Consider the following 22212-nt stretch of genomic DNA (forward strand, 5'->3'; position numbering starts at 1 on the left):
TTTAGCAAAGTGGGCTAGCACGGTAAATAGTATGGTACTATCTGGCCCTGCAAAAAAGCAGGGTTAGCCGGCTTATTGTCGTGCTAGCACAATTGCGGTGCTAAGAGATGCAGTGTGAAAACGAAACAGGGCTAAGGAAAGTGGGGCTATTAAAGCATTAACCAATCACAGAAGTCGAATTGCACGTTAATCACACTCTGTATGGTAAAATCATCAGTATTCATGAGCTGAGGGATAGTCCGGGGTTAAGGCATTAACCACGGTTGAGCAGATAGTATGGGGTTAAGAAAGACAGTGTGAATCGAAAAAAAGATAGTATGGGGTTAAGGATAGTCCGAGGTTAAGGATAGTATGGGGTTAAGGAAATGCAATGTGAAAAGCATATTAGTGCACTGGTAATGTCAATGTGAACGTACATGTAGGGTACAAGCCGGAGTACAAGTCCACACCAACAAAAATTTAACTTCAATAAAAAGAGAAAAATCCAACAAGCACAGTTGCAAGAATGAAAAATTCATCAAAATCGGATGTAAAGTAAGAAAGTTATGGCATTTTCAAGTTTCGCTTAATTTCACAAAACAGTTATATGCACATCCTGGTCGGTATGCAAATGAGGGAACTGATGATATCATCCGCTCACTATTTCTTTATATTTCCTTATATGAAATATGAAAATTTTATCAACAAAGTTTTATATCTTCCCTAAATGTGAAATTACCATTGTTTTAACATTTTATGGTTCAGTCAAGTTGGTTCTTATTGTAAATTCTGTAAAATTGAAATATTGCATATTTCAAACAAAAAACAAAATGAATTGTGGTTTAAGTTAAACCTGCCTTCAGAATACAGGCCTATGACTTTATGACATTACCAATCCTGCAATATGCAAGTGGTCTTCGTGGGATAGAGGAGTTTTCTTCTATCAAAGTCATTTTTTAAAGGACAAATCCACCCCAACAGAAACTTGATTTGAATACAAAGAGAAAAATTCAACAAGCACAACACTGAGATCACTCACTATTTCTTTTGTATTTTATTATATGAAATATTGTTTTTTTCTCGTCATTGTAAAATGAAGTTTCATTCCTCCCTGAACACGTGGAATTCCATTATGTTAACATTTGTGCTTCAGGCAAGGAGGTCCTAATTGTCAAATTTGTATAAATTGAATTATTGTATAATTCAAACAATAAAAAACAAAAGAAATAGTGAGTGACATCATCGACTCTCTCATTTGGATGTAACTGGCTTGTTCATATAACTATTTTGTTAAAGATAAGCGAAACTTTGAAATGTCATAACTTTCTTATTTTACATCCGATTTTGATGAAATTTTCAGCATTGTGCTTGTCTGATTTTTCTCTATTGATTCAAATCAACATTTTTCTGAGGTGGGCTGGACCTTTAACAAGCCCAAGCAGTTATGATTTTCAAACGGCGTTACACAAATTAAGTGGTAATTCAGGCTGAAAATGATATCTACAAAATTTAAATTCACCTATATGTAGCAGAATGCTGAAATATTCCATAAAAAATATCAAAGTTATTGAATTCTAGAGTCTGTTGCATATTTGTGTAAAAAAGATATGTGCATGCACCCATCCATGAATATTCATAAGATGGACTGATGTAATATCAATAAGATAAGGGAAAAAGTTGATATGACATTCATGCTGACATCCACATTGTGTGCAGGAATGACTGATTGAATCCGATGACCGGATAATAAAATATCTGGAGAGCACTAAGACACGTCAATCCGATGTATTAAGCACTATATAAAAGCGGATTATTATTATTACTTTTGCGTTTATTATGATTGACATTTTATGAAATCATGATTACTACTTATTTCCATACATAATGGGTTTGATATGTCCGTATTGTTAAAAAATACTTTGGAGGAATGAGTATCTTACACATAATAATCTAACGTCAATCTAATTCTTCTTTAAAGGAAAAGTCCACCCCCAACAAAGACTTGATTTGAATAAAAAGAGAAAAATTCAACAAACATAACACTGAAAATTTCATCAAAATCAGATGTAAAATAAGAAAGTTATGGCATTTTAAAGTTTCGCTTATTTTCAACAAAATAGTTATATGAACGAGCCAGTTGCATCCAAATGAGAGAGTTGATGACATCACTCACTCACTATTACTTTTGTATTTTGTTATATGAAATATTTTTATTTTCTCGTCATTGTCATGTGAAATGATGTTTCATTCCTCCCTGAACACGTGGAATTCCATTATTTTAACATTTTGTGCTTCAGGCAAGGAGACCCTAATCGTAAAATTCGCAAAAATTGAAATATTGTATAATTCAAACAATAAAAAACAAAAGAAATAGTGAGTGAGTGACATCATCGACTCTCTTATTTGGATGTAACTGGCTCATTCAGATAACTATTTTGTTGAAAATAAGCGAAACTTTGAAATGTCATAACTTTCTTATTTTACATCCGATTTTGATGAAATTTTCAGCATTGTGCTTGTCTGATTTTTCTCTATTGATTCAAATCAACATTTTTCTGAGGTGGACTTGACCTTTAACTTTGACAACTAATATAATTTCATATTATAAAATACAAAATAATAAGTAGAAATAAGACATTGTTAGACAAGCTGGCTCATAGCATATTTATGAAGACCGGCATAACACTGTTTCAACAAAATAATGCCAAACATTAGAGTATTGCATCTTTGCGCATACATTCGTAATTCCGAAGCTTCGTTATTCCGAGGGTTCAAATATTCCGAAGGTTCGTTATTCCGAAGGTTCATATTTCCGAAGGTTCGTAATTCCGAAGGTTCGTTAGTCCAAAAACGAAATGAGGTTTGTGATTCCGAAGGTTCGTTAGTTCAAAAAACGAAATGAGGTTCGTAAATCCGAAGGTCTGTTAGTCCGAAAACGAAGTGAGGTTCGTAATTCCGAAGGTTCCTTAGTCCGCAAACGAAATGATTAACGAAACTTATTTTGTTTTCGGATAAACGAACTTTCGGAACAACGAACCTTATTTCGTTTTCGGATTAACAAACCTTCGGAACATCGAACCTAGTTTGTTTTCAGATTATCGAACCTTCGCAATAACGCCACAAATGTCCGAATTAACGAACCCTTTTACGTTTTCGGATTAACGAAGATCGAGGTATAGGCAATTTACGTGTTTCGGAATTACGAACCTTGTCCTTCGGAATTACGAAGTGTAACCATATCTTTGTTACTCCTAGTTCAATTTTGATGAAATATTCAGTTTTATTCATCAGAATTTACTCTAGCCATTAAAATCATATTGTTTTTACTTAGCCTGGAGCGTACGCTAAGGACTTATATGATCATCAGAAATAATAATAAAAAATAAAGAAGTCAACAAAATGCATTAATATTTTACCAGTTCTCTCTTTAATATGGCAACGTTCTCATAATATATTTATTTAGTTTACTCCTGATATTCTTTTGAAGTTAATAATGCATTCACATTGAATTCTGATCTGTAGCATTTTTCTCAGGTCACATGGTCCTAAAAATAAAGTATACTTAAAAACAAAGCACCATTCATCAACTATTGAGAATTGAGAAGAATACATGGTGAATAGGACGTATCAATCGTATGTCAGTAAATAATTTCAACTTTCCTTGTATGAGGAAGTAAAAACTATCCATTCTCCACATAACTTATGCGAGAAAAAGGCAATCAAATAACAGGGGGGTTTCTATTTTACTACATGTATGCATATATAGGATACAATAATGTCTGTACAATGCATCCCAGAAAAAAAGAAACTGAGATGATTTATCATAATGTAATCACAAATACAGTAGACAATTGACCTTCCATTGTAAAGCCTAGAATCTCTTCTTTCATCTGATATTACTTAGATTATTCCTCATTCACTCATGAGTGAGCAAAAACAATTTGAAGAAAGGATACCAAAAAATCACTCTGCGGGGGGGGGGGGTATCTGAATTTCAAAAAGAAAATCAAATGCCTAAAAAGTTCAATATCTGCTCTTTTATTTGATACCTTAATTACAAAAAATTGTCAAGAAGTAAAAAAGTTGTTCCCTCGAAACAAGGCTTGTATTTCCATAATTTCATTAAACGTGTTTCCACCGATTTCCCACAGAAGCTATCGTATGGTTAACAAAAGACTTAATGCATGGCTGATCGTTAACAAAAGTGAGTTCGAACGCAGGCCTGTAAAACCTCTTCATTTTATGAAATTATTGAAATTCAAGCCTTATTTCAAATAACCAGAACTTTGTTATTTATTGACCCTTTATCTGTAATTGAGGTATGAAATTAGAGAGCAGATATTGAACTTTTTTAAAATGTGGTTTTCTTCTTGAAATCCAGATACAGCCCGCCAAATGACTTTTTGGTATCCCGGCTTCAAATTGTTTTTGCTGACTCATGCGTGCATGAGAAATAATCTAAGTAATTTCAGATGAAAGATGAAATTCTAAGCTTTACATTGGTAGGTCATTCGTGTCTATTGTATTTGTGATTAAGTTATAATAAATCATCGATAAATCTGTGTTTCTTCTTTTGTGGGACGCACTGTATTATACTTATATATATAATTCATATTCATCTCATGATTGATGCCAGAAGAAGTATCAGTCAATGTAGTACTTCAAAGACGAAAAAGGGACAGTTGAATCCGTATACATTCTTAATTCCGAAGCTTCGTAATTTCGAAGGTTCGGATATTCCAAAGGTTCGTTAATCCGAAAGCGAAATAAGGTTCGTTGTTCCGAAGGTTCGAAAATCTGAAAACGAAATGAGGTTCGTTGTTCATTTCGTTTTCAGATTAACGAACCTTCAGAATTACGAACCTCATTTCGTTTTCAGATTAACAAACCTTTGGAATAACGACCCTCATTTCCTTTTCTGATTAACGAACCTTCGGAATTATGCCACAAATGTTCAGATTAAAGAACCCTTTTTCGTTTTCGGATTAACGAACATCGAGGTATAGGCAATTTACATGTTTCGGAATTACGAAGTGTAACCGTTGAATCAACATAGGCCTAGATCAAAAGTCTTAGGGGAAAAAGAAATCCCCTGAAATGGAAATTTGGCAGAGAAGTATGAAGTGTGGGTTTTAATTTTTTTGTTTTTAATAAACCACAAAGGGCTAATCACCTGTATGGACTTACTTGTGTATTGTAAAACTATATGATGGACTAAATGCCCTTTCACATTGATCGCAAACAAACAGTTTTTCACGTGGATGGATTTGTTTATGCGCAGTGAGCTGTTGTATTGGATTATGCCTAACCACATTGATCACATACATAGGGCTTTTCACCTGTATAGATGCGTTTATGTGTTTTGAGACAAGATTCTTGATTAAATGCATTACCACATTAATCACAAACACCGGGCTTCTCACCTGTATGGATTTGTTTATGTACTGTGAGATTGGATTTTTCATTAAATTCCTTACCACAATGATCACATAGATAGCGCTTCTCACCTGTATGGATACGTTTGTGTACTGTGAGATTCGACTATTCATAATATGCCTTACCATATTAATCACATATGAAGGGCTTGTTACCTGTATGAGTTTGTTTATGTGCAGTGAGCTGTTGTATTTGATTGAATGCCCGCCCACATATATCACATACATAGGGCGTTTCACCAGTGTGGACTCGTTTATGTCTTCTAAGGCTACTTTTTCGACTAAACACCTTACCACATTGAACACATCGAAAGGGTTTCTCACCTGTATGGATGCGTTTATGATTTGTGAGATCATTAGATTGATTAAATGCATTACCACATTCATCACAAACATAGGGCTTCTCACCTGCATGGATGCGTTTATGTATTGTAAGAATGGATTTTTCATTAAATGCCTTACCACACTGATCACACTCAAAGGGCTTCTCATGAGCATGGACTAGTTTATGGGTTGTGAGGCTACCTTTGTGATTAAACATCCTACCACACTGATCACAAACATAGGGCTTCTCCCCTGTATGGATGCGTTTATGTGTTGTAAGATGATATTTTTCACTAAATGCCTTACCACACTGATCACACTCAAAGGGCTTCTCACCTGTATGGATTCGTTTATGTCTAGTAAGATCTCGTATTTGACTAACAGCCTTACCACATTGATCACATACATAGGGCTTCTCACCTGTGTGGATGCGTTCATGTGTTTTAAGATAAGATTTATGCTTAAAAGCCTTACCACAATGATCACAGAGATAGGGCTTCTCACCTGTATGGATACGTTTGTGTACTATGAGATTTTTTTTTCCATTAAATGCCTTACCACAATGATCACATACAAAGGGCTTCTCACCAGTATGGACTCTTTTATGTATTGTAAGAGTATATTTATGATTAAACGCCTTACCACATTGATCACACTCAAAGGGCTTCTCACCAGTATGGACTCGTTTATGGTTTGTGAGGCTACCTTTCTCACTAAACACCTTACCACATTGATAACACTCATAGGGCTTCTCACCAGTATGGACTCGTTTATGTCTTGTGAGGCTACCTTTTCGACTAAACACCTTACCACATTGGATACATAGAAAGGGTTTCTCACCTGTATGGATGCGTTTATGATTTGTGAGATCATGAGATTGCTTAAATGCGACACCACATTGATCACATACATAGGGCTTCTCACCTGTATGGATGCGTTTATGTGTTGTAAGATAATATTTTTCACTAAATGCCTTACCACACTGATCACACTCATAGGGCTTATCACCTGTATGGATTCGTTTATGTCTGGTGAGATCTTGTATTTGACTAAAAGCCTTACCACATTGATCACATACATAGGGCTTCTCACCTGTGTGGATGCGTTCATGTGTTTCAAGATAAGATTTAAGCTTAAATGCTTTACCACACTGATCACACTCAAAGGGCTTCTCACCAGTATGGACTCGTTTATGGATTGTGAGGCTACCTTTATGCCTTAACGCCTTACCACATTGATCACACACATAGGGCTTTTCACCTGTATGGATTCGTTTGTGTATTATCAATGTATTTCTAACACTGAATGCCTTGCCACACTGATCACACTCAAAGGGCTTCTCACCAGTATGGATTCGGTTATGTCTAGTAAGATCTCGTATTTGACTAAAAGCCTTACCACACTGATCACATACAAAGGGCTTCTCACCAGAATGGATACGTTTGTGTACTGTGAGATTAGATTTTTCATATAATGCTTGACCAGGTAGGTCACATACAAAGGGCTTCTCACCTGTATGGATTCGTTTATGTCTTGTAAAATTTGATAAATCATGAAATGCCTTACCACATTGATCACAAACATAGGGCTTCTTACGTGTATGGATCTGCTTGTGTCTTCTCAATGAACTTCCATTACTAAATGCCTTACCACACTGATCACACTCAAAGGGCTTCTCACCAGTATGGACTCGTTTATGGATTGTGAGAGTATATTCATGGTGAAATACCTTACCACACTGATCACATACAAAGGGCTTCTCACCAGAATGGATACGTTTGTGTACTGTGAGATTGAATTTTTCATAAAATGCCTTACCACATTGGTCACATACAAAGGTTTTCTCACCTGTATGGATTCGTTTATGTCTTGTGAGATGATATGCAGTAATAAATGCCTTACCACACTGGTAACATACATAAGGTTTCTTTTCAAGTATCATAGTTTCCTTATTTCCTGTTTTCAAAGTTCTCTTTTCACCATGCATAAAATCATTAATTTCACACATGGATTTTTTTATTTCTCCTTCAACAAACTGTAGAATACGTTCCTTTGATGCATACGAGGGCAAGACAACACCATTAAGCCCATGTTTGTACTTGAGATGCCTTGATAAGATGAGAGGAATAGCATAGACTGATCCACAATACTCACATCTGTAGATTCCAGAATCTATTAAGAAAAAACAATACATATGCATCAATAATTTTAATGATTCATTGAGGAGACAGGTGCCCTATTACGTTAATCTATCATTGAACTAAAACTCACCGCTAAAACACTGGAACCTATGTATCTCAGGCAACCCCTATTTCGTTTTCCCCATTTAATAAGTGGTCAGCACCTTGCAGCTTCCCATGAGAGATTATTTCCTTCAGCCGTACTCCTCATTTTCTTACATCCGAGTTTAAACTCTTCCTGGGGTTTTGCCCAAAAAGGACAGGAAAAGATAGGAAATTATACTTGTTTAAAAATAATTCCTTGTCCAAAAGTCATGAATACCAAAATGAAAGTCTGAACAACGCAAAATTACGCAGAAATTGCGATGCAAAAAATTTTAACTGAAAACTAGCCCTGCAAGTTGCAAAGTGCTAAACACATGGGGAGCTAGCTGTGCTTTTTCTCTCTAGCTCTCTCCCCCTCTTAAAGGGGAAGTTCACCCTGACAAAAAGTTTATTGTAAAAATAGCAGAAAAAATAATAAAAAATATTGCCGAAGGTTTGAGAAATATTCATCAAATAATTAAAAAGTTATTAGAATTTCAATTATTTGATTTGTGACGTCATATGCGAGCAGCATTCATACATAGCGAATGGTAAAAAATCAAATAAATGTCATTTTCTCAGAAAATTGAAAATGTTTTTCACTCTACCTTTTGTATATCAATAGACAAATCATTTCACACCCGATCATGAATAGAAAACAAAATTAAGTCATCAGGAACCATACAAAATTTGAAATTCATGCATTTTATATTACATACCAAATGGGGCAGCTGCTCGTCTATGACGTCACAAATCCAAAACTTTGAACTCTAATAACTTTCTTACTTTTTAACGGATTTTCCTGAAAACTTCACCAATATTTTTTACTAATTTTTCTGCTATTTTTACAACAAAGTTTTCTTCAGGGTGAACTTCCCCTTTAAGGAGGAAGATTACAGTGTGCCCCAATTTACGTTATCTCAGTTGTGTCCAAAGTTTTATCATGTATAAATGCTAGGTTTTCATCATGCTATATTATTGTGCTGAAAGGACTAGGTATGTATATTACAAAGGGCAAGAATAACACACACAAGGTATCCTTGGAACATGGGAGCATTACATGAAAGGATTTGTCAGACATTTTATCCTACAAGTACTGTTTTATCTGACAGTTACTATGGTAACAGCGCCTCTTTGCCAATCATAATCAAGGAAAGCTGTCAGACGTGAGAACTTGTCGGACGAAAACGTTCATGGAATTGCTCCTCAGATCTAACATTCCACATTTCACAACATATTAAAATAAAACATTTGCCAAAGCTGTAGTTGTCCGAACCATAGTATCACACATGACAGTCGAAACCCATTTTAGAGTAAATCAGTCTCAAAGTTTACTATAATTTCCACACTTTGTTCCCCAGCCTTACAACATAATCCTTGAAAGAAAAATATATGATTGGAAAGACCAAAACAATTGCTTGACATTTGTAACTTCATTTTTACATAAAACCAAGAATCAGGGAAAATATCGCAAAAGAGCTACATACTTATAATTTTGGTTTGAGCCGTTTATATTTTCTTTGTACAAGAAAGACATAGGAAAAACAACAACCCTGACCGTGAATTCAATGCGCGTTTTCAGTCAAAACATATTGCTCTTCCATCTGCAAAGTCAATGATGGTTTGGCTTACCATGTATTTGCATATTAAGTGAGCACATCTGTTGTTTGCTTTGCTACTGTACTCGTTTCCAATGGAATTTGCACATTTTATCAACAATTTGTACAGCATCGCCATGAAAATCCCAACATATTCCTGTTGCATTCTAGTTTTCAAGAGCCAAATTAGGAGATGGACTATAACATCAAGCGCCCCTTTAGTCATAAGCAAATTTAATTTTTCAGGGTATGGTTTAAGATTTTAGGGCCACACACGCTTACCCTTTTCATATATGGATGTGAACTGGGTTGGAGTCTGGCTGCCTCCTGAAGCTTCTTCTGCCTTCTGATCACATGACAGAATGATCTGATCACCTGACATGGTCCTATGATCACCTGATAATATTGGATTGGTTTGTCTCTGAGTAAATTCATCATAGTTCTTACATTCCAGATCAGAAATTTCCCATTCTGCATTGTGATTAGCCTCACATATTTCTGTCTTCTGCTCACATGACGGAGAGACAAGATCACCTGACTTGGTCCTCTGATCACCTGATGATATTGGATTGGTTTGTGTCTGGGTAATTTGATCATAGTTCTTCCATTCAAGATCAGTAATTTTCCCTTCTGCATTGTGATTAGCCTCACATATTTCTGCCTTCTGCTCACATGACGGAGAGACGAGATCACCTGACTTGGTCCTCTGATCACCTGATGATATTGGATTGGTTTGTGTCAGGGTAATTTGATCATAGTTCTTCCATTCCAGATCAGTAATTTTCCCTTCTGCATTGTGATTAGCCACACCTAGCAGATTGCCATCATCATCATACTCGGCCTCTACTTTTATAGTGAACTAAATGTAAAAAAAAACAAAGAATAAAAAAAATCGACTTACTAAACATTCCAAAAATAAAACCAAACATTTTGACATGTCAGATCATGCAACAAAAAACATGCTAAGAAAAATATTATCATAGAAATATAGGATTATATAAGCATATGCCAGAACTTAGCTCAGGACATCGTTTCATAAAACTGTTCGTACGTTAAGAGCGACTTCAAGAAAGACGGTGAACCCTTCCTACATGCTAAATCATCGCCAATAACATTTACCACAACAAAGGATCACCAGTCATTCTTAAAGTCGCTCTTAACTTACGGACAGCTTTATGAAACAACCACCTGGATTTAAAAATCTATTATGTTGTAATCATTGGCAGTCAAGCATGTATTAATGTGTCCTAATAAGCTCAGAGACATGCAAATATTTTCTTGCATACTCGTACTTACTGTATTCAAATTCTCTTTATGTAACTCATTCTTCTCTGTATGACATGTATTTCCCTGTTGATTATGAACGTCAGAAGACCCTAGAGAAGAAAAGAGATGGATTACTATGTACCTGCAAATACATATAGATATAGAATTATTACCATGTACAAGTAATCACTGACGCATGGCTAGCCATGCATCCGGTAATTACTTATGCATAGCAAATTTACTGGATGCATAGCTAGCCATGCGTTGCCAATTACTTACGAATGGCCGTAAATATTGATTTTTCTCCAGAAAAGAATTCTATAAAACAAATGATACACAGGTTATTGTATATTAATCAAAAGCCACAGCCATTGCTGATGTAATTTACATAGTCACTCAACTTCAATTTTTGTTACATACAATAATCTTCCGGAATCATCATCCTCAATTCCAATCAATCAGCAAAAAAAATTTCTGACTCTAGACAATTGTGAATATTTGTGATACATCATACAACACATGACTCATTTGGCCTTAATACCTGAAAGACAAGACATTTGAAAATCACCTCAAAATTTAGTGCGTAACTTTCACAAAGAAGGTGATATTCTTTTCATTTTTTGAAAGGACACAAAAAACAATTTACCTTTGCATAAATTGCCCCCAAATCATTATCTGTCGATAGAGCAAATCACAATTTCCAGTGTAACCTTCTGTTGATATAATATTGCTAGGTTACATACATGCAGAAACATGGTACATTCACAAACCTCTTGACTCTGTCCCCGTATCACTTTCCTCAATTATCTCTTTATGAATTCCTTGCTGACGCTGCATGAACATTGGTGGGTTGACCTGTACCCCTGTGTATTAAAAACAAAAATTGCCTTTTCAATGTTGGTATGAAACACCAATATTGACAAAAAACAAATTAACTGACATTATTCAAACAAAATTCCCATGAAATGCTAGCAAAACTCTGCTAGCAAAACTCTACAAGCAGGGGGTTCTGTCTAATCTGTCATAGAGCTGTTCGTAAGTTAAGACTGAGTTTAAAGGACAAGTCCACCCCAATGAAACGTTGAAATGAATAAAAATAGAATCCAATGAGCATACCAATGAAAATTTCATCAAAATTGGATGCAAAATAAGAAATTTATGATACTTTAAACTTTCTCTTAATTTCACAAAACAGTCAAATGCACATCCTGGTTGGTATGCAAATGAGGAGACTGATGATGTCATCCACTCACTTTTTCTTTTATTACAGTATGAAATATTTCATTTCTCCTTATTGCCGAGTGAAACAAACATTAATTCCTCACTCAACATGTGGATCATTGTTTGATAATATATGTTTCAGTCAAGTTGGCCCTTATTTTCAAATCTGTATAAAATGAAATATTGTATAATTTGAACATTAAAAAAAAGAAATAGTAAGGGACTTATCAACTGTCTCATTTGCATGTCACTGAGTTACATGCATATGACTGTAAGTGAAAGTTTTAAACGTTATAACTTTCCTATTTTACATTCAATTTTGATGAAATCTTCAGTATTTATGCTATCAGTAGATTGATTTTTCTCTCTGTATTCAGTCAATATTTTTCTGGGGTGGACTTGACCTTGACTGGTGATCCTTTCTTGTATTCACCATTGTTCATTGGTGATCATTCAGTACGTAAGAAAGGATCACTAGTCATCCTTCAAGTCATTCTTAAAGGTCAAGTCCACCTCAGAAAAATGTTGATTTAAATCAATAGAGAAAAATCAGACAAGCACAATGCTGAAAATTTCATCAAATAGGATGTAAAATACATGTAAGAAAGTTATGACATTTCAAAGTTTCGCTTATTTTCAACAAAATAGTTATATGAACGAGCCAGTAACATCCAAATGAGAGAGTCAATGACGTCACTCACTCACTATTTCTTTTGCTTTTTATTGTTTGAATTATACAATTTTTCAATTTTTACTAATTTGATGATTACGACCTCATTGCCTGAAGCACAAAATGTTAAAATAATGGAATTCCACATGTTCAGAGAGGAATGAAACTTCGTTTCACATGACAATGACGAGAAAATAAAAATATTTCATATTTCATAGAATAAAATACAAAAGAAATAGTGAGTGAGTGATGTCATCAACTCTCTCATTTGGATGTAACTGGCTCGTTCATATAACTATTTTGTTGAAAATAAGCGAAACTTTGAAATGTCATAACTTTCTTATTTTACATCCGATTTTGATGAAATTTTCAGCATTGTGCTTGTCTGATTTTTCTCTATTGATTTAAATCAACATTTTTCTGAGGTGGACTTGACCTTTAACTTACCAACAGCTTTATGAAACACCCACCTGGTTATAATGCTGTTGATCTAGCCTATCTCACTTTCAAAATAGATCTAGGAATGATGAGGTTCCAGGGCATCTATTCAATAAGCCAGTTCGTAGTTCCTTTCTGCGCATGATCAAAAGATTCTACGCATGATCAGAAGAAGGTCATTTGTACTAAAGTGAAATGGTGCTTTAAAAGCTAATGAGATAAGCACCAACTTTGATGTCTTGATTATTCATGTATTCTTTTGAATTGTCGTTTTCATTTACATCCACAAAAAACAACAATGCTTCCACGAACGACTGGTATTTCACAGTTTGCAAAGTACATTGTGCAACATGCTAAGATATGCATTTAAAGTAGGAATGCAACAAATGCCTTCATTAAGTGTTCATTTGTGTGCTATTCTAGTCACCTGGTCTATTCAATTTCTTCATCCTGCTATGTAAGGCAAGCTTACGTAATATCTTGCTTTGAAATCTGCCTATCATGATGAAAGAAATGAAAGGACATTTGACCAAAATTGTCCATGAAGTAACTACGAACTGGTCTATTGGAAGTATTGATTTTGTAGATATTTTATGCCTACTTAAAAATTTTACTTGGCTTGTAGAAGTATTTAAAAATCATGTTCAGATCACATCTAAGTATTTTAGTTTATAAAGTAGGTTCAGTTTTGTAGGTATTGTACTAAAAGGAAAATGAAACCTTTGGAACAAGAAAGCTTATGAGCATTTGAATATTGCAATCACTAATGCAATGGAGGTCCTCTAATTGGCAATGCAACAGAGATGTGTGATGTCACTTGTGAACAACTTTCCCATTACTTTAGTATATATTTCATTTAAACTGCCTCTATTATCACATCTATCAGAAGATCATGGATTCTTTCTATAGGAGGGCATGTAATACAGATTTTAAAAGAATACATTAATAATAATAATAATATAGGGTATTTATATTGCGCACATATCCACCTTGTTTTATTTGAAATTATTTATTGGTATATATGCACATAGCTTAGGTGCTCAAGGCGCTCCTATATTACCCGGCTAAGCTAGGCGTTCATAGCGCACACAGCTTTTTAAGGAATTACTTCCTACCGGTACCCATTTACCTCACCTAGGTTGAATGCAGCACATTGTGGATCAGTTTCTTGCTGAAAGAAAATTACGCCATGGTTGGGATTCGAACCGTTTCAAAGTCCGAAGACTAATCCACTGGGCCACAACGCTCCATAATGAATAAAGAGTTTGTATCACCATAAGAAAGAACAAAAAGAGACATTTTGGGGGTATTTTATAGTCCATCAAAGGGAAAGTTGTTCACATGTGACACACATCTTTGTCGCATTGCCAATAGGAGGATCCCCATAGCATTAGTGATTGCAATATTCAAATGCTCATAACTTTCTCATTATTCGCCCGATTTTTCTCAAACTTTCTTTGTTCTTCTTCTTAGATTTTTCTATTTCCACCCAAGCCAACTTGTTCCAAAGGTTTCATTACCCTTTAACACTTTCATTTGGCTCGAAGAAATATTTAAAACTCATATTCAGATCACATCTAAGTATTTTAGTTTATCAAGTCAGATTTAAGCAAACCATTGTGACATCATGAAATTTGAGCCAAGAAACGTGCAATGACTGTATCCATGTGTGTGCAGTATGTATGACTGCGTTTATCATAACTAATATTGCACACAAGCCAGACTTAACTCTAATTCTCCCGAGGGGGAGATTTTTTCGTGATATACCTGCCGCGCAAATTTTTTTGACCTTGCCGCTCTCTGACTTTTTACTTTCAAGACTCGCGCAAATTTTGAGACCAAATTTGTGACGCCCGGGCACGTGGTTCCGACATTACACAACATTATGTAAGTGCATGTCAGACCCAAAATTGCTCAGAAATGTGATTTCATGTACAAATCCAATGCAAATTGTGTATTTAGCCAAAATTCATAAATGTATCATTATTTCTACTTTTACTGATTAAACTTAATTAATTTTGCCTTGTTTATGGTCAGAATGAAGTCTGGAGTGATTTCCATCGAAAAAACAATAAAAAACAAAGAAATACATAAGAAATTAGAAAAACAATAAAATACATAAGAAATCGGTCTTGAAATCAGATTTTTTTTCATTTTTAATTGTTAGAATGCTATAAAGAATATTTTCACTAAAAAATAGCATTCTAGGAGCTTTATTAAGTGAATCAGAGCAAAAAGTATGATTTCATGAATAAATTACCGTAAGTAACGGTGTATTAACCGCACCTTTTTCTCGGCGGGATAGAAGCAAAAGTCGGGGGTGCGGTTTATACACGGTGACGGGTTTGAGCCGGCCCGCCGTAACCCCTCCCGTACATGTACGATGTCTGCCAGTTCACAACACATCGAGTGGCCGGGCGTAGCCGCCCAGGCAATGTCGTTTACAGGGGTATGAGCCGCGGGTAATGGGAAGCAATTATTACGATCTTAATTAGATATTGTCAAAAACAAACGCACCCACCTTCATGACACTAATTTTGACTTTATTCTCAATTCAAAGTAGTGAAGTTCCCTGGCTAAGTTAAAAGGGACGCCAAGCATACTCGGTAAATTTTTTTTCACCGCTGAGCGGGAGTTGAGTGAGCTTAGAGATTGCGTTGTAATATGGTTAGTGCGACTTAAGCTGGCGCTATTAAAAGTTCCGTTTCGCGCCAGCTCGTTTTTTTCCTTCCTGTTTGCTCTTCATAAGATACCATGTAAACCACGCACGAGAGAGACGGCACGAAGCCGTAAAAAACAACTGGAAAAAAATGTCAATTTCTTTGTTTCTTGAACTTTCCTGTAATCCCGTATCCAAAATTCATGCTAAAACATCAAATTTCTGAAAGTGATTGTGAGGTTGTGATGCAAGAAATGTGAATGTTTCTTCCTCCTACGCTGGGAAAGACACAGATCATAATTTGATAAGATGTATTGGCATGACTGCTACTGTATGTAGTTTGCAATGAAATGGCAGTTCTGTGTGTGTGTACACTGTGACTGTGAGTGAGTGTGTAAGTGGCCAATATTGGCGGGACCGTTCTTTCTTTCTAACATTTGTAGATGAATTGATCAAGAACAGCAGATTTCCGCATACCGGTAATCTCTTTGGATACTTAACTTTGAAATCTTAAACTTAGTTTTTGTTTCTTCGTACCTCAAATATGCATGTAAATGTGAGATTTTTTTTTTTTTTTTTTAGTCCAAAGTTGGGGGTGCGGTTAATACACGGGTGCGGTTAATACACCGTTACTTACGGTAGTTTCATAATTAATTCATATAAAATAAAAATATATGAATTCAGTGAAATTTACCAATGCAACTGCGTAGATTACATTATTCTCTACCATCATGCAAATTTTTGTTGTGATCGTGCAATCCGCGGCCGAGATCTTAAGGGGGGGGGCCATAATGCCCCCCCCCTCCGGGAATGACAAGAATCAAAATACCCCGGGAGATTTAGGGTTAAGTCTGGTAGGCAAAATTACAGTTGAATACCAAAGATGGTTAAGTATTTTACTCGAGCAAAAATGCTGAGTAAAATACTTAATATTCTGGCCTAAGAATCGAATTGATTACCGACCCAGGTCTTGAATTAATCTAATAACCAAATTTCAATGACTCATTTTTTTTCCAATGAATGGAAAAAAGTTCTTTTGACAAATTACTGCACCTACCAACTTTTACCATCATCTCATAGTTTTCCTTGACATTCTGGATACAAATCCGTTCGTAATCGCTGATATCTGCCCATTCATTGGCTGTGAAGTAAACCTGGACATCTGAATATTCATCTTTCTTTGGCAGAGGCATGGTGATTTCACTTTACACGTTTGCAAACTGAATGCACCGAGATATCTCTGTACCTAGGATAAGATGGAGACAGAACCTGTAAGAAAGCTATTAAAAAAATAACAAGTGGAAGGCCTCTGGCAGTCTCGCCTACATTGCACAAGTCGATACACAGCAGTGCTGACTTCAAAAACCGTTCATGAAAAATTACTCACAAAAGAAAACATTCATATAATAATTGAATATTCAGTCCATTGACCCAAAATGACCTTTGACCATGATCATGTGACCTAAGATGTGTGTGAAACAATCATTCATACAACCCTTGTGTCTATGTTTCATGAACTACACATAGATCCATAAACTTTCTAAGTTATGATGCCAATTCAACAAATACCCCAACATTGCCAAAGTTCATTGATTAAATGACCTTTGATCGTGGTCATGTGACCTGAAATGTGCACAGGATATTGAGGGATACATGGTTGCTCTTTTGTCCAAGTTTCAAATTAGTTATGATGACAATCCCACAAATACCCTCAATATTACCAAAGTCAAATGTATTGCTGTACACATGCATGACCAAATTATTTCCAATCACCCCCTATACAAGTTTTTCTCTGTATGCGGAATAACCTCTTAATAATAATAATCCGCTTTTATATAGGGCTTAATCCATCGGAACGACGTTCCTAAGCGCTTTACAGATCTTAAACAATTTTTTTACAGGCTTCATTTACACATTTTGGCCCTCAAAACAAGTTGTCGCCAGAATATGACCCTTACCTTAAGTTTTGTCTACTAGCTAACAATAAGCTTAACTACACAAAACTAAACTTATGGGTACTGCATCCCCCCCTGCAAAACAGTTATGGTTTAAAACTGGAAAAAAAAACATCCCTTCAAACCCTTTTTTGGTCACGCATGTGTACAGCAATATATTTGACAGCCCCCTCCCCCGGCTGGACAGTCCTCAGTTAACGGGGGTGATAGTAAAAAAATGTCTGTAATTGTTGAATAAATCCCCAGAAACGACGATTATTCCTGTCTAGATTATGGCATCTTGCTCTCTGATACTTCTACCTGTGGGGAAATAAGGTTGCCAATGACCAATTGATGTTTGACTCATTTTCTCTTGTTCTTTGGGGGAAAAATGCTTGATTTTTTTGACACTGTCACTGGCATTTAGACTCTATATTCATAATATACCTTGGCTATCTTAAAGATCTAGACCACTTGTCTCAGCGCTCGTTTCCAACTGAGCAAAGCTGTCCAATATTTGGAGCCAAAAGAGGTCCGTTTGGTAAGTAAATTATCATTTTCTGATTTCTATATCAAAATTATTGATAGAAATAATTAAAATCCGCATTTCAGCAGGTAAAATAAATTATTTTATCAACAATTAAGCAATTATTTTGGGATCTAGAGCGCGATTTAAATCGCCGAAATTGTTCGCGGCGCACAACACTTTATGTGTCCAATATTTAGAAACTGCGTCCAATTTTTGGCAAAAAACAAGTTTCTGGTAATAAGTAAATAATTTCCTTTTACCATAATTTTTTCCATTATATTTTTTATGACAATAATATTCAAAATTTGTACTACTGAAATAAACATGGTTTTCATTTGATTCAATGGTTGTATTTTTGTTTTGGTCCAATTATGCTTAAGTGTGACTGTCCAATATTTGGGCACTTTTATCGGAACACAGAATCCTGACATTGAGGCACAAACTGCACTGGACCCTCAAAAAAGGAAAAGTTAGACCTCTATGTTGCCTTCGGTCTCAGTATCCATCAGCCATTTTGTTTTCAATTTTGACAGAAGGAGAACGAACTAGACAGAACTTAAGATTTCTTTTTTTTGAGGGTCCAGTTTGTACGTACGTGCCTTGATGTCAGGATTTGTGTCCCGACAGACTTTCTTTCATTCATTTCTCATCAAGGTAAGTGCATATTTTTTCACCCTTTTATTTGGAGTGCTATTTGCGACCACATTCTACCCCATTTTGGAGAGTATGTTTGACTTGTACGGACGAGTCCTGGCCCTGCCCCTGGGCTCCTGCCCACTTTGCCAGAGCTCCATCCCTGTCCCTGGGTTAGGGATTGCCATGATCGGTCGATCCGAATCACGCTGCATCGTTTGAACTTGACCACACAATGCACTGAATGAAATTAACTCGGCACGCATTATCCTGGTTTAAGTCACCACTCAGTTCACTGCCGTTCATTTCGTCAGCGGTGGCGACTTCTTTCCTCTCCCATTACCTCAAGTGATGTTCCTGCAGGCTCTACTCCACTTCTGCTCCACCTACCCGAACATCAAGTCGGTGACTTTGTTTGGATACTCGGAGTGGTAAAGTTTGGGAAAAAAGGGATATTCATTGCAAAAATAATATGAAAAAGATGGCTCAGAATTGAATAATTCTGGCATTCCATCCCGCGCCATCCAATACAATATAAATATTCATGTTGTTTGACCTGCGACCCGCGCATGCAATATTTTGAAATCGGCCGAGGGGTCTTCTAGCATCCAAACAGGTCAATATACAGAAAATAAAGAAGATCTATTCTATTTTATTTTTTGAGCCGTGAATGATATGTGCGGGGAATTACTGGAATATATATGCGCCGATCGTACGCGATGTTTTGAAATCAGCGGTGAATAATATGTGTGAGGAAAAATATACTGGCCCAATATCACCAATTTTTAGGATAACCGGATGATGGAAACGGAGTGAAATACGGGTGAAGAGTAAGAAATTATAAGGATAACTAGTTTTCTCATATTTTTTTCTTTAATCCTTACGACAAGAGTGTCGCTAAGACGAGCACATAATACGCTTGTCTGTACTGCCAAAAAATGGAGCTATTGGTCAAGCAAGAAAAGTGGAAGATGGCGACTTCACCTTTGACCTCCTGACCTCAAAATCAAGAGAATTGCTAGGATCTATGCTAGAATTACACACACCAAACTACATGAGCCTAATTAGGTTCAACTAAAGTTATTACATTAACTAGGAGTTCAGAAGGATAAGATGAAAACATGTCACTCTGATCTTGACCGTTGACTTTTTGACCTCTAAATCGATAGGCTTGCTGGGATCCATGCTCGTATCATACACACCAAATTATATGAGCCTAGGTTAAGTTCAACTTAAGTAATTGCGTTCATAAGGACGGCAGAAGAGTACAACGAAAATAGGTCACAGTGACCTTGACCTTTTGACCTCCCAATCAATAAGCTTCCCGAGATCCATGCTAGTATCATACAAACCAAATTATATGAGCCTAGGTTGAGTTAAACTTAAAGGTCAAGTCCACCTCAGAAAAATGTTGATTTAATAAATCAGACAAGCACAATGCTGAAAATTTCATCAAAATCGGATGTAAAATAAGAAAGTTATGACATTTCAAAGTTTCACTTATTTTCAACAAAATAGTTATATGAACGAGCCAGTTACATCCAAATGAGAGGTTCGATGAAATCAGTCACTATTTCTTTTGTTTTTTATTGTTTAATTTATACAATATTTCAATTTTTACGAATTCGATGATTAAGACCTCCTTGCCTGAAGCACAAAATGTTAAAAATAATGGAATTTCACGTGTTCAGGGAGGAATGAAACTTCATTTCACATGACAATGACAAGAAAATACAAATATTTCATATTTCATATAATAAAAAACAAAAGAAATAGTGAGTGATGTCATCAACTCTCTCATTTGGATGTAACTGGCTCGTTTATATAACAGTAGAGGCGCACGGCCAATATTGGAGACTGTCTCCCATGAGAGAGATTATCTCCAATATCAGAGACTTTTGTAAAGAATTTGGGTATCCAATTTCAGAGACAGTCTCCAGTTTGGGAGACCAATTTCCTTTGTTTACATTTGCTGCAAAAGGATTACCTTGGCGGCAAATAAAAATGTGATAAGCAGATTCCTCATGAAAAATTACCCCTTTTCACCGTCTACTTTAAAAATTCACCGTCTACTTTTGTTTTGATAAGGATTTTTGTTGTCAATCACACACAAATCAAATGGGCTTCTGACCTGTGAGACAAAATTTAGGGTGGAAAAAAATCATGTTTTTGTTGGTGTTGTTTCGTTTGTCCTTTGCAAAGCAAGTCTCCAATGTGGGAGATTGTCTCCCCTATTGGAGAGTCTCCCATATTGGCCGTGCGCCTCTCTACTGTATAAGTAACTATTTTGTTGAAAATAAGCAAAACTTTAAAATGCCATAACTTTTTTATTTTACATCCGATTTTGATGAAATTTTCACCTCGTTCGTAGGATGAGTGGTACCATCCACTCATTCATGATTCAATGAACAAGGTATAACGTACTAACATCCTGCCTGTGGGGAATTGCCAATGCTGAAGCACACAATTTAAAAACTCATTTTAAATATCACTTTTGTGACCAAAAATACTAATTTCCATACAGTTTCAATTTATTTTTCATTTCATTAGTAACTTGGGGGGAATTTTTGTATTCACCAGAGCACTAAAAAACACACTCACACCCACTCAGTACTCATTCAATGACAATGTCAATGAACAGTCACACACTCACAACACGATCACGAGAAGAGAGGTGATTTATTTTAGGATAAGGCCATTAACTCACCAAAAATTATTCCGACGAATATTCCACATTGGAAGATTGCAAAAATCTGCGTTGATGCTGATGGATTTCTTGTCGGACTGAGAAAAAAGTGGAAATTGGAACGCATTGGCCGTGTACGGTGTCAGAACGGTCGACGGCTGGTTTTGCATTTTCAGATTTTTCCTTTTCGATTTGTATTGTTAAGCGTACTGTATAATGAAAGTATGGAAAGCTAAATTGTGCGCGCAAACTTTTGGCCAATCGCGAGCGCAAGTGGTAACTGATCAGTACTACCACCCAAATGTGACACTTCCCTTTTTGTATTTGCTGGATTTCATGTTTGAAGCTATACCTCTATACAGACAAGTGTCCATCGACTGACTGAGGGGCCCTTGTAGGAGGAAGTGCTTCCTCCCACAAGGGCCCCTTTTTATTTTCCACGTCTTTGTTAGGTAGGTTAAAGGCGTTTGTCCCCTGGAAAGATCAAACCTCAAGATGTTGATGGACCTGAATCCACCGACGGGACAGTCGTAACCCCGTAACTCTGGTACGGGTGTGGGAGGGGGCTCTTCTTTC

General features: G+C 36.0%; 1 protein-coding gene across 1 annotated transcript; it reads right to left on the reverse strand.

Moving 5' to 3' along the window:
- Window positions 1-4967: 4967 nt before the first annotated feature.
- On the reverse strand, window positions 4968-21798 carry LOC121417277 (zinc finger protein 493-like). The gene is made up of 7 exons (XM_041610919.1): window positions 21658-21798; window positions 16912-17100; window positions 11637-11729; window positions 10897-10976; window positions 9883-10459; window positions 7468-7910; window positions 4968-7131 (listed from the first exon to the last, which is right to left on the reverse strand). The coding sequence occupies exons 2-7, from the start codon at window positions 17045-17047 to the stop codon at window positions 5545-5547; spliced, it is 2916 nt and encodes a 971-aa protein (XP_041466853.1). The 5' UTR covers window positions 17048-17100; window positions 21658-21798; the 3' UTR covers window positions 4968-5544.
- Between the last annotated feature and the right edge of the window lie 414 nt (window positions 21799-22212).

The sequence above is a fragment of the Lytechinus variegatus genome, chromosome 6 (assembly GCF_018143015.1).
Source record: "Lytechinus variegatus isolate NC3 chromosome 6, Lvar_3.0, whole genome shotgun sequence".
Lineage (NCBI taxonomy): Eukaryota > Metazoa > Echinodermata > Echinoidea > Temnopleuroida > Toxopneustidae > Lytechinus > Lytechinus variegatus.

Excerpts from the sequence above, each read along its gene's own strand:
- LOC121417277 (XM_041610919.1), bottom strand. The coding sequence starts at position 17,047 with ATGCCTCTGCCAAAGAAAGATGAATATTCAGATGTCCAGGTTTACTTC. Across the intron at positions 10,977-11,636 it reads TACGGGGACAGAGTCAAGAG|GGTCTTCTGACGTTCATAAT; the intron begins GTTTGTGAATGT and ends TTTCTTCTCTAG. Across the intron at positions 10,460-10,896 it reads ATAAAGAGAATTTGAATACA|TTCACTATAAAAGTAGAGGC; the intron begins GTAAGTACGAGT and ends TTTTACATTTAG.